Source organism: Micromesistius poutassou (genome assembly GCF_964030765.1).
Source record: "Micromesistius poutassou genome assembly, chromosome: 7".
NCBI classification, from domain to species: Eukaryota; Metazoa; Chordata; class Actinopteri; order Gadiformes; family Gadidae; genus Micromesistius; species Micromesistius poutassou.
In genome coordinates, this window is record NC_140277.1 from 11,830,767 (window position 1) to 11,842,618 (window position 11,852).

At 43.7% G+C, this 11,852-nt stretch overlaps 2 protein-coding genes across 2 annotated transcripts; both read right to left on the reverse strand.

The window, feature by feature from the left end:
• Window positions 1-431: 431 nt before the first annotated feature.
• Window positions 432-5,012, reverse strand: stpg4 (sperm-tail PG-rich repeat containing 4; the record flags this gene model as incomplete). Its single annotated transcript, XM_084470205.1, has 6 exons — window positions 432-503; window positions 829-936; window positions 3,249-3,294; window positions 3,549-3,613; window positions 4,270-4,524; window positions 4,962-5,012. 6 exons carry the CDS (start codon window positions 5,010-5,012, stop codon window positions 432-434), a joined length of 597 nt encoding a protein of 198 aa, XP_084326331.1.
• Window positions 5,013-6,755: 1,743 nt separating this feature from the next.
• On the reverse strand, window positions 6,756-10,071 carry calm2a (calmodulin 2a (phosphorylase kinase, delta)). Its single transcript, XM_084470341.1, has 6 exons — window positions 9,949-10,071; window positions 9,028-9,058; window positions 7,931-8,074; window positions 7,731-7,837; window positions 7,509-7,644; window positions 6,756-7,409 (listed from the first exon to the last, which is right to left on the reverse strand). Exons 1-6 carry the CDS (start codon window positions 9,949-9,951, stop codon window positions 7,381-7,383), a joined length of 450 nt encoding a protein of 149 aa, XP_084326467.1. The 5' UTR covers window positions 9,952-10,071; the 3' UTR covers window positions 6,756-7,380.
• Window positions 10,072-11,852: the final 1,781 nt, after the last annotated feature.

Below are 11,852 nucleotides of genomic sequence, written 5' to 3' on the forward strand. Positions count from 1 at the left end.
TGGCCTCGCATGCCAACAGAGAGAGGCGGAAGAGAGGGAGAGAGAGGTAGGAAGAGAGGGAGAGAGAAGGAGGAAGAGAAGAGAGAGAGAGAGAGAGAGAGAGAGAGAGAGAGAGAGAGAGAGAGAGAGAGAGAGAGAGAGAGAGAGCGTTACCAAGAAGAAGTACTTAGGTGGAATAAAGTGGTTCTGTGTAGCTGATAAGATCAGGCATCCCTCTCAGGCAAGCATGTGCTCAAGCTGAATAAAACAAACTAAAGCAAAAACGTTGTATAGACGGTTCCACTGACCCCTCAGTCCGGCTAAAACAAACTTTTAGGACCTCAGTGAATAACGATACCTCATTAAACGGGGTTACAATGGTTTTATTCAGGGGGAGGCCTTGCACGCAGGCGAGGCCACTGAGCCGTGGCAGTGTGTTGTGTTTGTTAGACCTAAAAGAAGTCTCTGAAGAAGAGGCCTTGACCTGGGGTCGGCATGGCCTCCATGTTAGGGTGCGGGCCAAACTGCCAGGGAAGCAGGTATGACCCCGGTCCTGGGGTCCTCTGTAACACACACACACACACACACACACACATACAGTTACAAGTACATAAGCATAAGAACATACACACAAACACACACATTGATATGCAATTACCCTTAACCATACAGGCCTACCACTGCTAAAATAAAATGTCTATTCAAATGTTGCATTAGTATTAGTTTAGATTAGTAAGTTTATTCTAATCATATTCCTACACAATATTAATATGTGCCATATTGTATTTCTATGTAGGCAGCAATGGCTGCAGTCTAGATGCGTCTAAGACCGCCAGCAGAGTCACTCACTGAGTGTACGCTGTGTAGCCGTGGCAGTCTGGACTTAAAACAGGAAGTGATTCCTTTGGTGGGTGCGGCAGCCTGCAGGTTGTAGCAGCCCGGAGCTGGCCCCTCCTTCTGCAATGTGCCCAGGAAGAAGACAATGATTGGTTAAAGGATGTCTGCAAGATTTTTCAACCCAGACTCTATTTCTCGTCATTTTGGGTCTAAAGGGACTAGTCGTCAAAGTCGTCAAGTCGTACAGTGTTAAGCGAGCACGGGTCTGCTGTAATCTGATGACACCGGCTGCGTTGTAATCCTTTGGGATGGCGCCCATCTATGGACGTCCTCTAAAAAGTGGATCCTTACAGAAAAAATCTACTTTTTTTCTTTACCTTTTGCTTGATCTGGTCTGTTTGTTGTTGCGTTGAACCAAGTCTTGCTCAAGGAGAAGTCTCCCTCGGAAATGTAGTTGTTGCTCTGTTCCAGGAAATTCTCTTTTAATCTCACCTCTCATTCACCCAGTCGTTCAGATGACACTCTAACCCTAACCCTGAACCAGCACCGGCACTCCTTTTACCACTCTTCTCTTCCTGTAACAACTAATTACCTTCCTGTAACATTCCCTTCCTGTAAATAAAAAGATTTCAGAGCAGGAATATCGCTCGGGCGTGACTTGGTCAGAGTCAATAACCAAACAGCCCGGGTCAAGCGAAAGGTAACGTAAAAGGTTGAATTTCTTTGTAGGGATCCTTCTCATGTTGTCAGACACTTACAACAGCAATCTGAGCCTGTCAGGTGCCCAGACAAGCACTTTGAGAGGACGTACATTGACGGGGTGCTATTGCCCCTGAGGACTACAATGCAGCCTGTTTTGCGGATTACAGCTGCGGTGCCTCGCTCAATACTAGACCAATTAAAAAAATACTAGACCGTATGGGAAAAAAAGGATCCAGGGTGAAAAATCCTGTAGTTATCCTTTAATTAACCAGTGTGTCATGAAAAGTACACTTTAAGTCAATAAGTTTGCTTAACATAATAATGAAAACCTTGCGGCTGAGCTGGGATCAGAGACACAAACATAATCATGAAGCAGTCCAGTGAACACGAGGAGGTTCCTGGGGATCTATTGTTAGAACAGAGCAATGCTCATGTGACCGATGGAGGACACACAATAAACGACCCATGATGTGTGGCTCTTATCTCATGAGATCGACCAAGACCTCATTCTCTCGCTCTCTCTCTCTCTCTCTCTCTCTCTCTCTCTCTCTCTCTCTCTCTCTCTCCCTCGCATATGTGAAATAATCTGTTCTGTGTCTTTGTTTGTGCCCATCCAAGGTTGGAACCCCACTCAAGCCTCCCATAACACTTAACCATGTCAATGCTACAAATCTTTTTTTAACCACGTCCGCGGTGGGGGGGGGGGGCGGCGGGGTACAGGTGTGTGTGTGTCGTGTGTGTGTGTGTGTGTGTGTGTGTGTGTGTGCGAGGATGGCTTTTCTTCTGGTGCATCTGATCTAGTGTCATGCTGTTCCACCTCAGACCAGACCCTACCTCAGAGGGATGTGTAGAAGTGATATCTACATGGAAATCCATAGAGCACAGTGTGTTCTATGGAGAGTGTTTTGATGTTTCCTTTTAATTGCGTACTGCATGGCACTTGTAAACAGAAATGCAGCTGTATGCTGTGAGGATAACCAGATTACACACATTGAAGTCAAAATAAGGATTTAAAGAGCCAACAAAAACTATTGCCAGAATTGGTGAATAAAGATAATTTCACAACAATGTATGCTCAAAATGCTCCTCGCTAACTCTGTTCTGACAGATTGTTTCTGGTTTATTTCAGTGCAGCTAATCACTGTAACAAGATTATATGATATGGTGAAGGGTTTTACAATGCAGTTATAGCTAAACAACAAACCTGAATAGATGCTGCAGTTTGGTAGCTTGGCTTACTACCCCTCTCATTCTTTCAGATTAGTCCGTGAAATGAGTTCCTCTTTTTCATAGCTAAGTGAAGTTAGAGATTCTTCCACGAATAACAACCCATTCCGAGTCATTATTTGCTCCTTTTACACCTTTACTGCCCTTTCGTTCCCTATCCCATTCACATCATCACGTCATCTGCTCATGTGAATGACTGCAGCACCACGGAACAGCCACGCTGGGAATGTTTAGCTGCTTAACCTATGATAATAAGCTGGTGTTGGAGTCACCCGTGACACTGCCAAAAGCAGAAGGCGGCTTGCGAGCCCCGACTTGGCTATAATAACGCCCTGGGGATGTCTTAGTGTCTTTGCTTCTCTTTTCACATCCAGCAGCTGCCGGCAATGCTCAAACACCCCTCAGCTACCCCTGTCCCTCTGAAACAGTTCATTGTAAATCTATCCTTTTTTGGGGCCAATGGAGAGACTGATGATAATAACGGTTGGTGACTGGATACTCACTGGTGGAAAGCTGATCCGTTGCACTGAAGACCGAAACATCACATGCCTGCAAAGGAGAGGAGATGAGAGGACAGGAGAGGAGAGGAGGGAACACTCACAGGAAGTAGTGATAGAAGAAACACCAAGCAGGGAGGATGCGTGGAATCCCAGGCAGAAGAGATGAGACGGTAATGGATGATTCACCACACCATGTCTAAACGAGGGCGAAAGAGATAGAGTGCGCGCGCGAGAGAGAGAGAGAGAGAGAGAGAGAGAGAGAGAGAGAGAAAGATAAAGGAACTGTACACACAAGGTATTTACTTGCAAGGAGTCTTCTCCACGGGCTTCTCCATCAGATTGTTGTCACATGGAGACGTCTTAATATCCTTACACCACAAGGGAAACAAAACAAAAACATCAAAATCACGAGCATCGATTCAATATATATATATATTTTTTCTAGAATCAGGACTGCCATGGGAATTTAATTGTTCACTTATTGCTTATCAAACAACATTATGTTCAAATTTTTGGTTATTAAGTTATTCATCAAAAACTCTGCTTGTGTCAGCTATAAATAAACTAACATGATTAAACTGTAATAAGCAAAATCCCGTGCGTAGCCACAAACCATATCATGCGAGGACAGTGTCAAACACATTGCCAACACATCAAGACTAGCACATTGTGTTCTCACACCTGAGGGTCTACACTCACACTGGAGCCATGTATGGCCCCATGGAAAAAGGGATGATAGCCAGTGGTTGTCAGTTGAAAAGTTGCCTAAAAGCACTGGAAACTACTGTGATGAAGAGCAACACCATCTATCGTCACCATGGATTTCTATAGGGCTTTGTACACCAGGCCTGATCCCAACGAACGGCTGCATTGTTTCTGGTCGTAAGGATGCATTGGTCATTGTTTAGTAATTAATCATGAAATACATCTTCATTGCCATCTCAAAATGGCGGCGCAAACGCATCCCATGATGCATTCTGATGTACAAGCCCTATTGAGGATGACCCCCACCACCCAGCCTCACCTTGTCCCTGATGCCCAGGGGGAGGTTGTGTGAGCGGGGGCAGCTCCTAAACGAGCTGGAGGTCTGGTGCTTGAGGCCCTCCTGGATGGTGTCCGTGTAGTTGTAGGCCCCTGGGAGCAGCAGTTCCCCCCGGCGCGGCCAGACATTGCGGGCTTCCCTGCCTGGGGCTTTGAAGCCATAGGTCCTTTTCACGGGATTCAGCTCCGCTTCCTCCAGGAAGTTCCTGACGAGATAGTGACCCGGGATGGGTGTGTCCTTGAGGGATGAGATGAGAGATGAGCGATTCAATTACTACTGGACCCCCCCCCCCCCCCCCGATTCCTATGGATTTTAGAAATATATGTTAATATTGTATTTAAAAGCTTCATCCACCACAAGATGTAGGAATCCATTGAAAGAGACAGAGCTGAGAAGAGGATATTTGGGGAAAAACCTGTGTTTATTGGATTTAAATTATTGACATTTAAATCCCATTGTGTGTGTGTGTGTGTGTGTGTGTGTGTGTGTGTGTGTGTGTGTGTGTGTGTGTGTGTGTGTGTGCACATGCACGTGCGTGCGTGTGTGTGTGTGTGTGTGTTTGTTTGTTTGTGCGTGTGGGATGACATTAGATGTAGTACTTACAGGCTGATTGTCCTTTCAAAATGAATAGAAAATACAAACCATTTGGCATTTCGATCATAACAGGGACCTACTTTCAATGTTTCCAGCCACCAGCCTCCACGCCCTGTGAGGTCCCTCTTCATATTATTATCCTTTAAAGAAGATATGAATTGGCTGAGATAAATAAAAAACAATGTTGAACCAAGCACTTTCTTAGACGTTTCATTCACATTGCAGTAAATACAGGCTAAACCGGTTGTTTTGTTCAATGCGATTACACATGTAATTACACAATTTCATAATTAAATAGGTTGTGAGTAATCTCACCTGTGCCATTATACCTCCTCTTCCGGACATGTCCCGAGGGAAGCGATACTAATAATTTTCCATGTGGCCCGGTTCTGCTCTTGCACCGTATTGATCGTTTGTTCGCTGTCTGGGTTCCAGTGACACCTGACCACTGCTTAACTGTGACTGTTACTATAGCAGCAGTTCCAACGTCGATCAATTTTTTAAACAAGTTGGCCCTGTGGAGGGCTAAGTATAGACACACCAACAGGCCTGACGTTAGGGATGTAAAGAAGGAAATACTAGGTCTGTTATTAGCTTACAACAATTATGTTGCATAGCATGGTAAACTCGCATTTAAGGGTCAATGGTCAGTGTTTGATTGCTTTGGTTATGTCAGGTTGTATCAATTATGTATTTTATCTTTTCACAATGGTGTTCTACTCGACTGACTGACTGGAAACTTCTCTGGTAACAGTGCATTGCCAAACAGTCTCCATCTCTACTTCATTACCAGTCTCATAAAGTGATGTGGTTATCTTTGGAGATTCGTTACAAATCCTTTCAAACAAACTAGCTTTTTCAGTGTGTCAAGTATCCACCTTCCTGGCATACAGCTCTCAAACACACACACACACACACACACAGGCAGAGGCTCCCCTCAGCTAAACTAAGAACCTTCAAAAGCGCCTTCTAGAATCTCAGAGTGAAAGTGCAACATTCACCCCTGTTGCTAGGCAACATGGAACATATGATTCTAAGAAGCTAGGAATTTGTTTACTTGGCTTGTCTAGGAAAGGAACTTGTGACTACCTCTACATGCATTCAACAGACTAAAGCATTAGGATTTCTCTACATGACCTGTTAAACACGCAACATAAAATGAGAATTATTCAATCCTGTGGAACATGTCTCTTGGAAACGGCTTTAAAGTTGAAAGTGTTTGCTTAAACACTTTGAACATGCTCATATTGACATGTTCTAATAAAATTGTCCAATTGTTTCCTCAGCCTTAAACCAGATTAAGTGTCAAATCTAGTGCATGCACCAGAAACAAAAGGCAATGCAGAGGTCCACAATAGAGCTTTATTTTTCAGTCATTGAAATGATTTAACTTAGTATCTGCAAGCTACTGTAACAAACTCAATATCGAGAAGGAAAAAAAAAATGTTCCTGATGTATGCTAGTGCCCGGTGCCACATCATTGCGGTCAAATGCCCAGTAAGACATCAACTCATCTTCCTAGTAGGTGGTGTGACAGAGTGAGTGCACATAGCCCATCTAGCCAGTAGGGCTGGACAGTGGATAGCATATTTCATGTGGAGTACCATTGTATGCACTTAAACACCAAATCCTTTGATCCCACTCTGCCTTTATTTTAATGACAATACAGACTTCATCCAAAATTGGAACTATAAGAGGCATTGGCTGATGCTCCTCCGAGTATTTTGGGGCATTGAACAATGGATACTTCAAACAGTAAACATCTTTAATGAGTCAAAAAAAAAAAAAAGTCAAATGAGCATTCTGCCCCAAATACAAAAATGGGAATTACAGCATATACAAATGTTAACCGAGAAAACAAGACAATTTTCAAATCTGGGTAGATTGTAACTTTTATTGTAAAACAAAAATATACAACTTGGAATGGATTATTTGAGGCATGGCCAAAGACCATAAAAAAAGAAAAAGAAAATTAAAAGTAGTGAGTAAAACATTAAAAAGCATAGTAAGATTAGTCATTTCTGGTATATAGAACAGCAGATACAAAAAGAGTTTGTACGAGTACCTAGGAGATACACCCGTGTCATTTTTTTGCAGTAGTGCAATGCTGAGAAATTTTCCATATATACTTTGTCCGTAGTCCATGCAGAGTTTAGCTTCTCCACATCGTTTCCATGCCAACAGCGTTGCCAAGTGACAACCAGCAGACAGGTTTCCAATACCGCCATGCGTGGAGGGGCCTGTGCCCACATGAGAGGAAGGTTTTTAAGTTCTCTGGCCAGCCAAGGCCTCCACGGGCATCTGGTTGCAAGACCGCTCCGTCACTCCAAAACACCATGACAGCAAAAGAAAGGGACATGGGGACAAGAGCGTATGCAGTTTACATGCAGTTCCTTTGGACAGCAAGGGGCAGGGACGAGAGGGGGCTATTAAGATTTTACAGATAAATTACACAAAGAAAAAAAGGCAAATTATTTATAAGAAATCTGTACAAGGCCATCACTTCGCCGTCATCATTTGTACGAACTCTGCAAAAGAAAAGAAAAATGGAATACAATTATTTCAGTTCATTATTCAGTGAATAACTAAATGTTTTAGAACCAAAAACACTAATGAAAGAGACCCACCTTCATAGTTGACCTGACCGTCACCGTCAATGTCTGCTTCTCTGATCATCTCGTCCACCTCTTCGTCAGTCAGCTTCTCACCCAGGTTTGTCATCACGTGGCGCAGCTCAGCAGCACTGATGTAGCCGTTGCCATCCTGAACATGAGCAGAGTTAGTGTCCACATACACCCAAGTTGCTTCACCGTTGTAAAGGCAGATCTTCGTGCGGACCATAAACCTACCTTGTCGAAGACACGGAATGCTTCTCTGATCTCCTCCTCGCTGTCTGTGTCCTTCATCTTCCTCGCCATCATGGTCAGAAACTCTGGAAAGTCTATCGTTCCATTACCTAACGAGCGAGAAGGAAATCAGATTAATTCATGAGCTACTCTTCAGTTCTCCCAATAGAACAGTGCAGAGACAGCCAATGTTGACTTCGCACCATCAGCGTCAACTTCGTTGATCATGTCCTGGAGCTCAGCCTCTGTGGGGTTCTGGCCCAGTGAGCGCATGACGGTGCCCAGCTCTTTGGTGGTGATGGTGCCATCGCCATCCTTGTCGAAGAGCGAAAACGCCTCCTTGAATTCTGTTGAAATTAGAACACAAGTGGAAACCCGTTTAGACAGGTAGGGCAGAAACCATAACAAATAACTTCTAGACTGAGGTGAATTGGTGTGCTCAAAATAACTAGTATGGCAGCTAGAATTCTTATAATGCCACATTAGCTTGTAGCCAAGGGCATTGAGTCAGTCTTGTTTAAAATGCACACAAGCCGAGGGTTGTTACTGAAAACACTGGAGCAGTTTCTGGCTAAACAAAAGACATTAAAAGGAACCATGAGAATGCAAAGGCTGGCATTCTTTACATGGATGTGGGGGAGTACAGATGGCAACAACAATAAGTGTGACCGGGCCAGAGGGGAGCAGCCCACATAGCTTCAGGCTGCCATTTCCAGGCTCAAAGCACAAGGGAGAACACTGATTTAAATATTTATAGACTAAAACATGCTTTGGATTGACTGACTAGACCCATCTCATGGCCATAAATGGAAAAACTGAGACATCCAAACAATGCCAGGATTCTGTGGCAGTCAATACAAAATAATTAGAGGCCAAGCACTCATTCAAGACAACCCACTGAACGCTCTAATTGGGATTAATGCGCCTTAGGAAGGAGTTACTCATATTTGAGCATTGCGCCTAGAAAAATCTAGTCCAGTTGAGGAAGGCTACTGGGAGAACACACCCAGTTCACAGGCGACACATGCACAGGATGTGGTTGCTACAACTCCTTACACCCTGGTACTCATGATTACATCATTTATTACTTGGCAACCAGGAAAATGCAAAGGTTTCTGTTTGGAAGGCCTTGAGCGCTTCACAGCCAATTGGAAACAACTGGCTCATTCATTCTTGAATTTTATGACCAGCTGGCCGTCAGGTAGAAAGCCTTAAAAGGAAGAAGTATAATCCCAATGTAAGGGCTGTCAGGATCCATTTCATAGGCCACGTGCCGCAACTCAAATCATCCATGTCTTACCGGCAATCTGCTCCTCTGTCAGTTGGTCTGCCTGGATATGGAAACAAATTAACACAAATTGTATTAATTCCTAAAACTATGAACCAGGCTGCAGAACTTCAATACGCTTCCTAATTAACGTTACACGTACACATTTTAAGAATCACAACCATACACTCGCAAGATGATTACCACCATTTTCATCGTACGAGTCAGTAGTGATCAACGCAATACATGCAGCCTTCCTACAATTGACATTAACATGATTAGCCCAGCATTACGAGTATTTCCTGGAGTCAACATAGGCTAGTCGATGCATTCGAGGCCTTTGCGCCTCAGCGCGTGTTAAACGACGCACACTTGCCGTCTCCGTCGGCACGAGACAATGAATGGGTTCCATTTGGCGGTAAATTGTATCAAGAGCCGAGTAAGATTAACGGCACTGCCTCTCCCCGGCTATGAGCAGTAGTCAGTACGATACAATCCGAGGAGGAATTTGTATTCAGGGGCAAGGCAGGAACCATCGTCCAATATGTGAGTTTGTTTGACAAGGAAAAAACAACCAAAAACAGGTCTAAAAATAACATTTAGACCGTAAACATGCTAATTTGCGATAAAGACTTTTGCTGTTACGTTAGGCCATAAAACCGACCGGCAGGAAAACCTCATACAGCAGCTATTGTTGAACTAATTGGCCACAATACATGGCAAGGTTGGCCTTGTGTACACAGCAAACATCACATAATGATTGGTAATAAGGCGTAAGGTAGTACGATGTGGCGTTAGTTGTTCGCCGGTGCTGCAGTCTCCTCGCTGTCATAACGACGGCTTTAGTTCTGCCTGCGTGACGTAGCGTTTGATACAACGGAAAACCTCAACAAACCAATTGTTATCATAGTCGTGCAAAGAACAGATGGTAAACGTTTCACATGGTTTCCTTACCATTTCGAAGTGGATGGGGCAGCTGGTTTACAAATAAGTCCGTAAGTGAGCACAGTAAAGATCAACTTCAACACGCTCACTAGAAATCTCTATCAGTGCACTGAGAGAAAAGCAACTGGACGCGCCTTTAACGGATATTCTTTAACTCCGCCCCTTTTAAGATCCCTCCGCCAACTTCCTCTTCCCTCAATCAATATAAACTTTAAATAACTGATTTTAGAACAAGATTCATCACTTAAAAAAGAACAACATATGTTTATTCCAAAATATATTTAAATGAAAGGTTTACCAATTCAATTTCCACATTTTAAAGCTCGTCTTTTTCATTCTAGATAACTGCGTATGAATACATTCTGCTAGTGTGATACGGCATAAGACGTAGCGGCATGAAATACCTCGCCCTGATTGGTGTGTTTGTACCTGCAATGCGTCACTCTCTTCGTCTGCGATGGCGCTGCATTTTGTCGATGGGATTCTGGTTAGCGCTACAAGCATAGCAGACAGGCTTGTTGCATAGTGTCTACATATGGCTATAATCGTTATGGACATCCAAGAATATAGTTGGTTTTAAGCACTTACAGAGAATAGCATGACGGGGACAGTTTTTTTGATTATTTAATTTGAGCAGAATTAATTTTTATCGCAAAAAGATGATTTAAAAAGTCATTTTTAATTTATTACCCGAGGCATGCGCAGATAATGTTTTATGAAGAATGACGATTATTGTATTCTACATGTTATGTTTTCTGCTTTTGGAGATGTGGAAGATGTAGGCTGTGTGTGTGTGTGTGCGTGCGTGCGTGTGTGTGTGTGTGTGTGCGTGTGTGTGTGTGTGTGTGCGTGCGTGCGTGTGTGTGCATGTGTGTGTGTGTGTGTGTGTGTGTATATTTATCATTTCATGTATATGCCTGCTTGAACAAGATGTCAGTGAAGCCGACTTGCAGTTAAATGACGGGGGATTCTCAGATCTAATTGCTCTGCTGGTGTTGATGGAAGTATCTGATAGCCTGATTTCTTATGCTCGACTGCCCCTGTGGTTCCCGGTGACCACCTGTCTCAGGGTCTGTCATACAGAGAGATGTGCAAGAATGAGGGGCACACAAAGAATAGAATCTAACAGGGAAGCATTATACCTAAGTCTCATGCCTATGTGTACTAGAAAATATAGTTTTTTTTAACACCAACGTATACATGGACACGACGAGCAGGACCGTGACAATAAAACAGAACTAAAATAAAGCATCTTGGGGAGATGTATCTCCTTCCGTGTGCACTCTCTTGAACACTGGTGCTAGAGGTGCTGTTGGCTCCACCATGTGATCTCATGAGCAGACTCAGAGCAGAACCGGGCTCATTCCCACACACCCATAATCTGGAACACACTGGCGCCCATTCATTTGAACCTGTGGGGTGTTGTGGGGTTGGTTTTTTTTCAGACAGGATTTTTCTCACCCGTCAGATTATGTAACGCCGAAGGAGACGGCACAAAGGCCTAAATCTGTCACAAGAATAAGATAATCCGCGGCATGAGTGGAAGCGAGCAAGCGCTGTTATATGTGATTAGCATATGTGCTAGGGAGTGTAAAAACGCAGGGACTTTTGCGCTCGCCAAATGAGCAGATGCACACACCACTTGTGCTGTGTTGCAGAGTGTCCCACTGGATCACTTATGTAGCCTAGGCCTCCATGCGTTCCTGCGCATGCATCTCAGACCACATTATGTAATGTGTCACCGCTGTGCTGATGAAAAAAACATAAAAAGGTGTTCAGTGTCTAATCATAAAACAGGTTAAATTAGGTACAACCCTCCATGTTTGTTCTTCCTGTCTTGTTTCGAGAGAGTAGCTCTTCATCCATTAGACTCAGCTGTTTGGTTGCTTGATGACATGGTTCATGATGTCAGT

Coding starts and splice junctions, on each gene's coding strand:
- calm2a (XM_084470341.1), bottom strand. Junction 7,838..7,930: donor CAACGAAGTTGACGCTGATG/GTGCGAAGTCAA, acceptor CTCGCTCGTTAG/GTAATGGAACGATAGACTTT. Junction 7,410..7,508: donor CGGTCAGGTCAACTATGAAG/GTGGGTCTCTTT, acceptor TTTCTTTTGCAG/AGTTCGTACAAATGATGACG.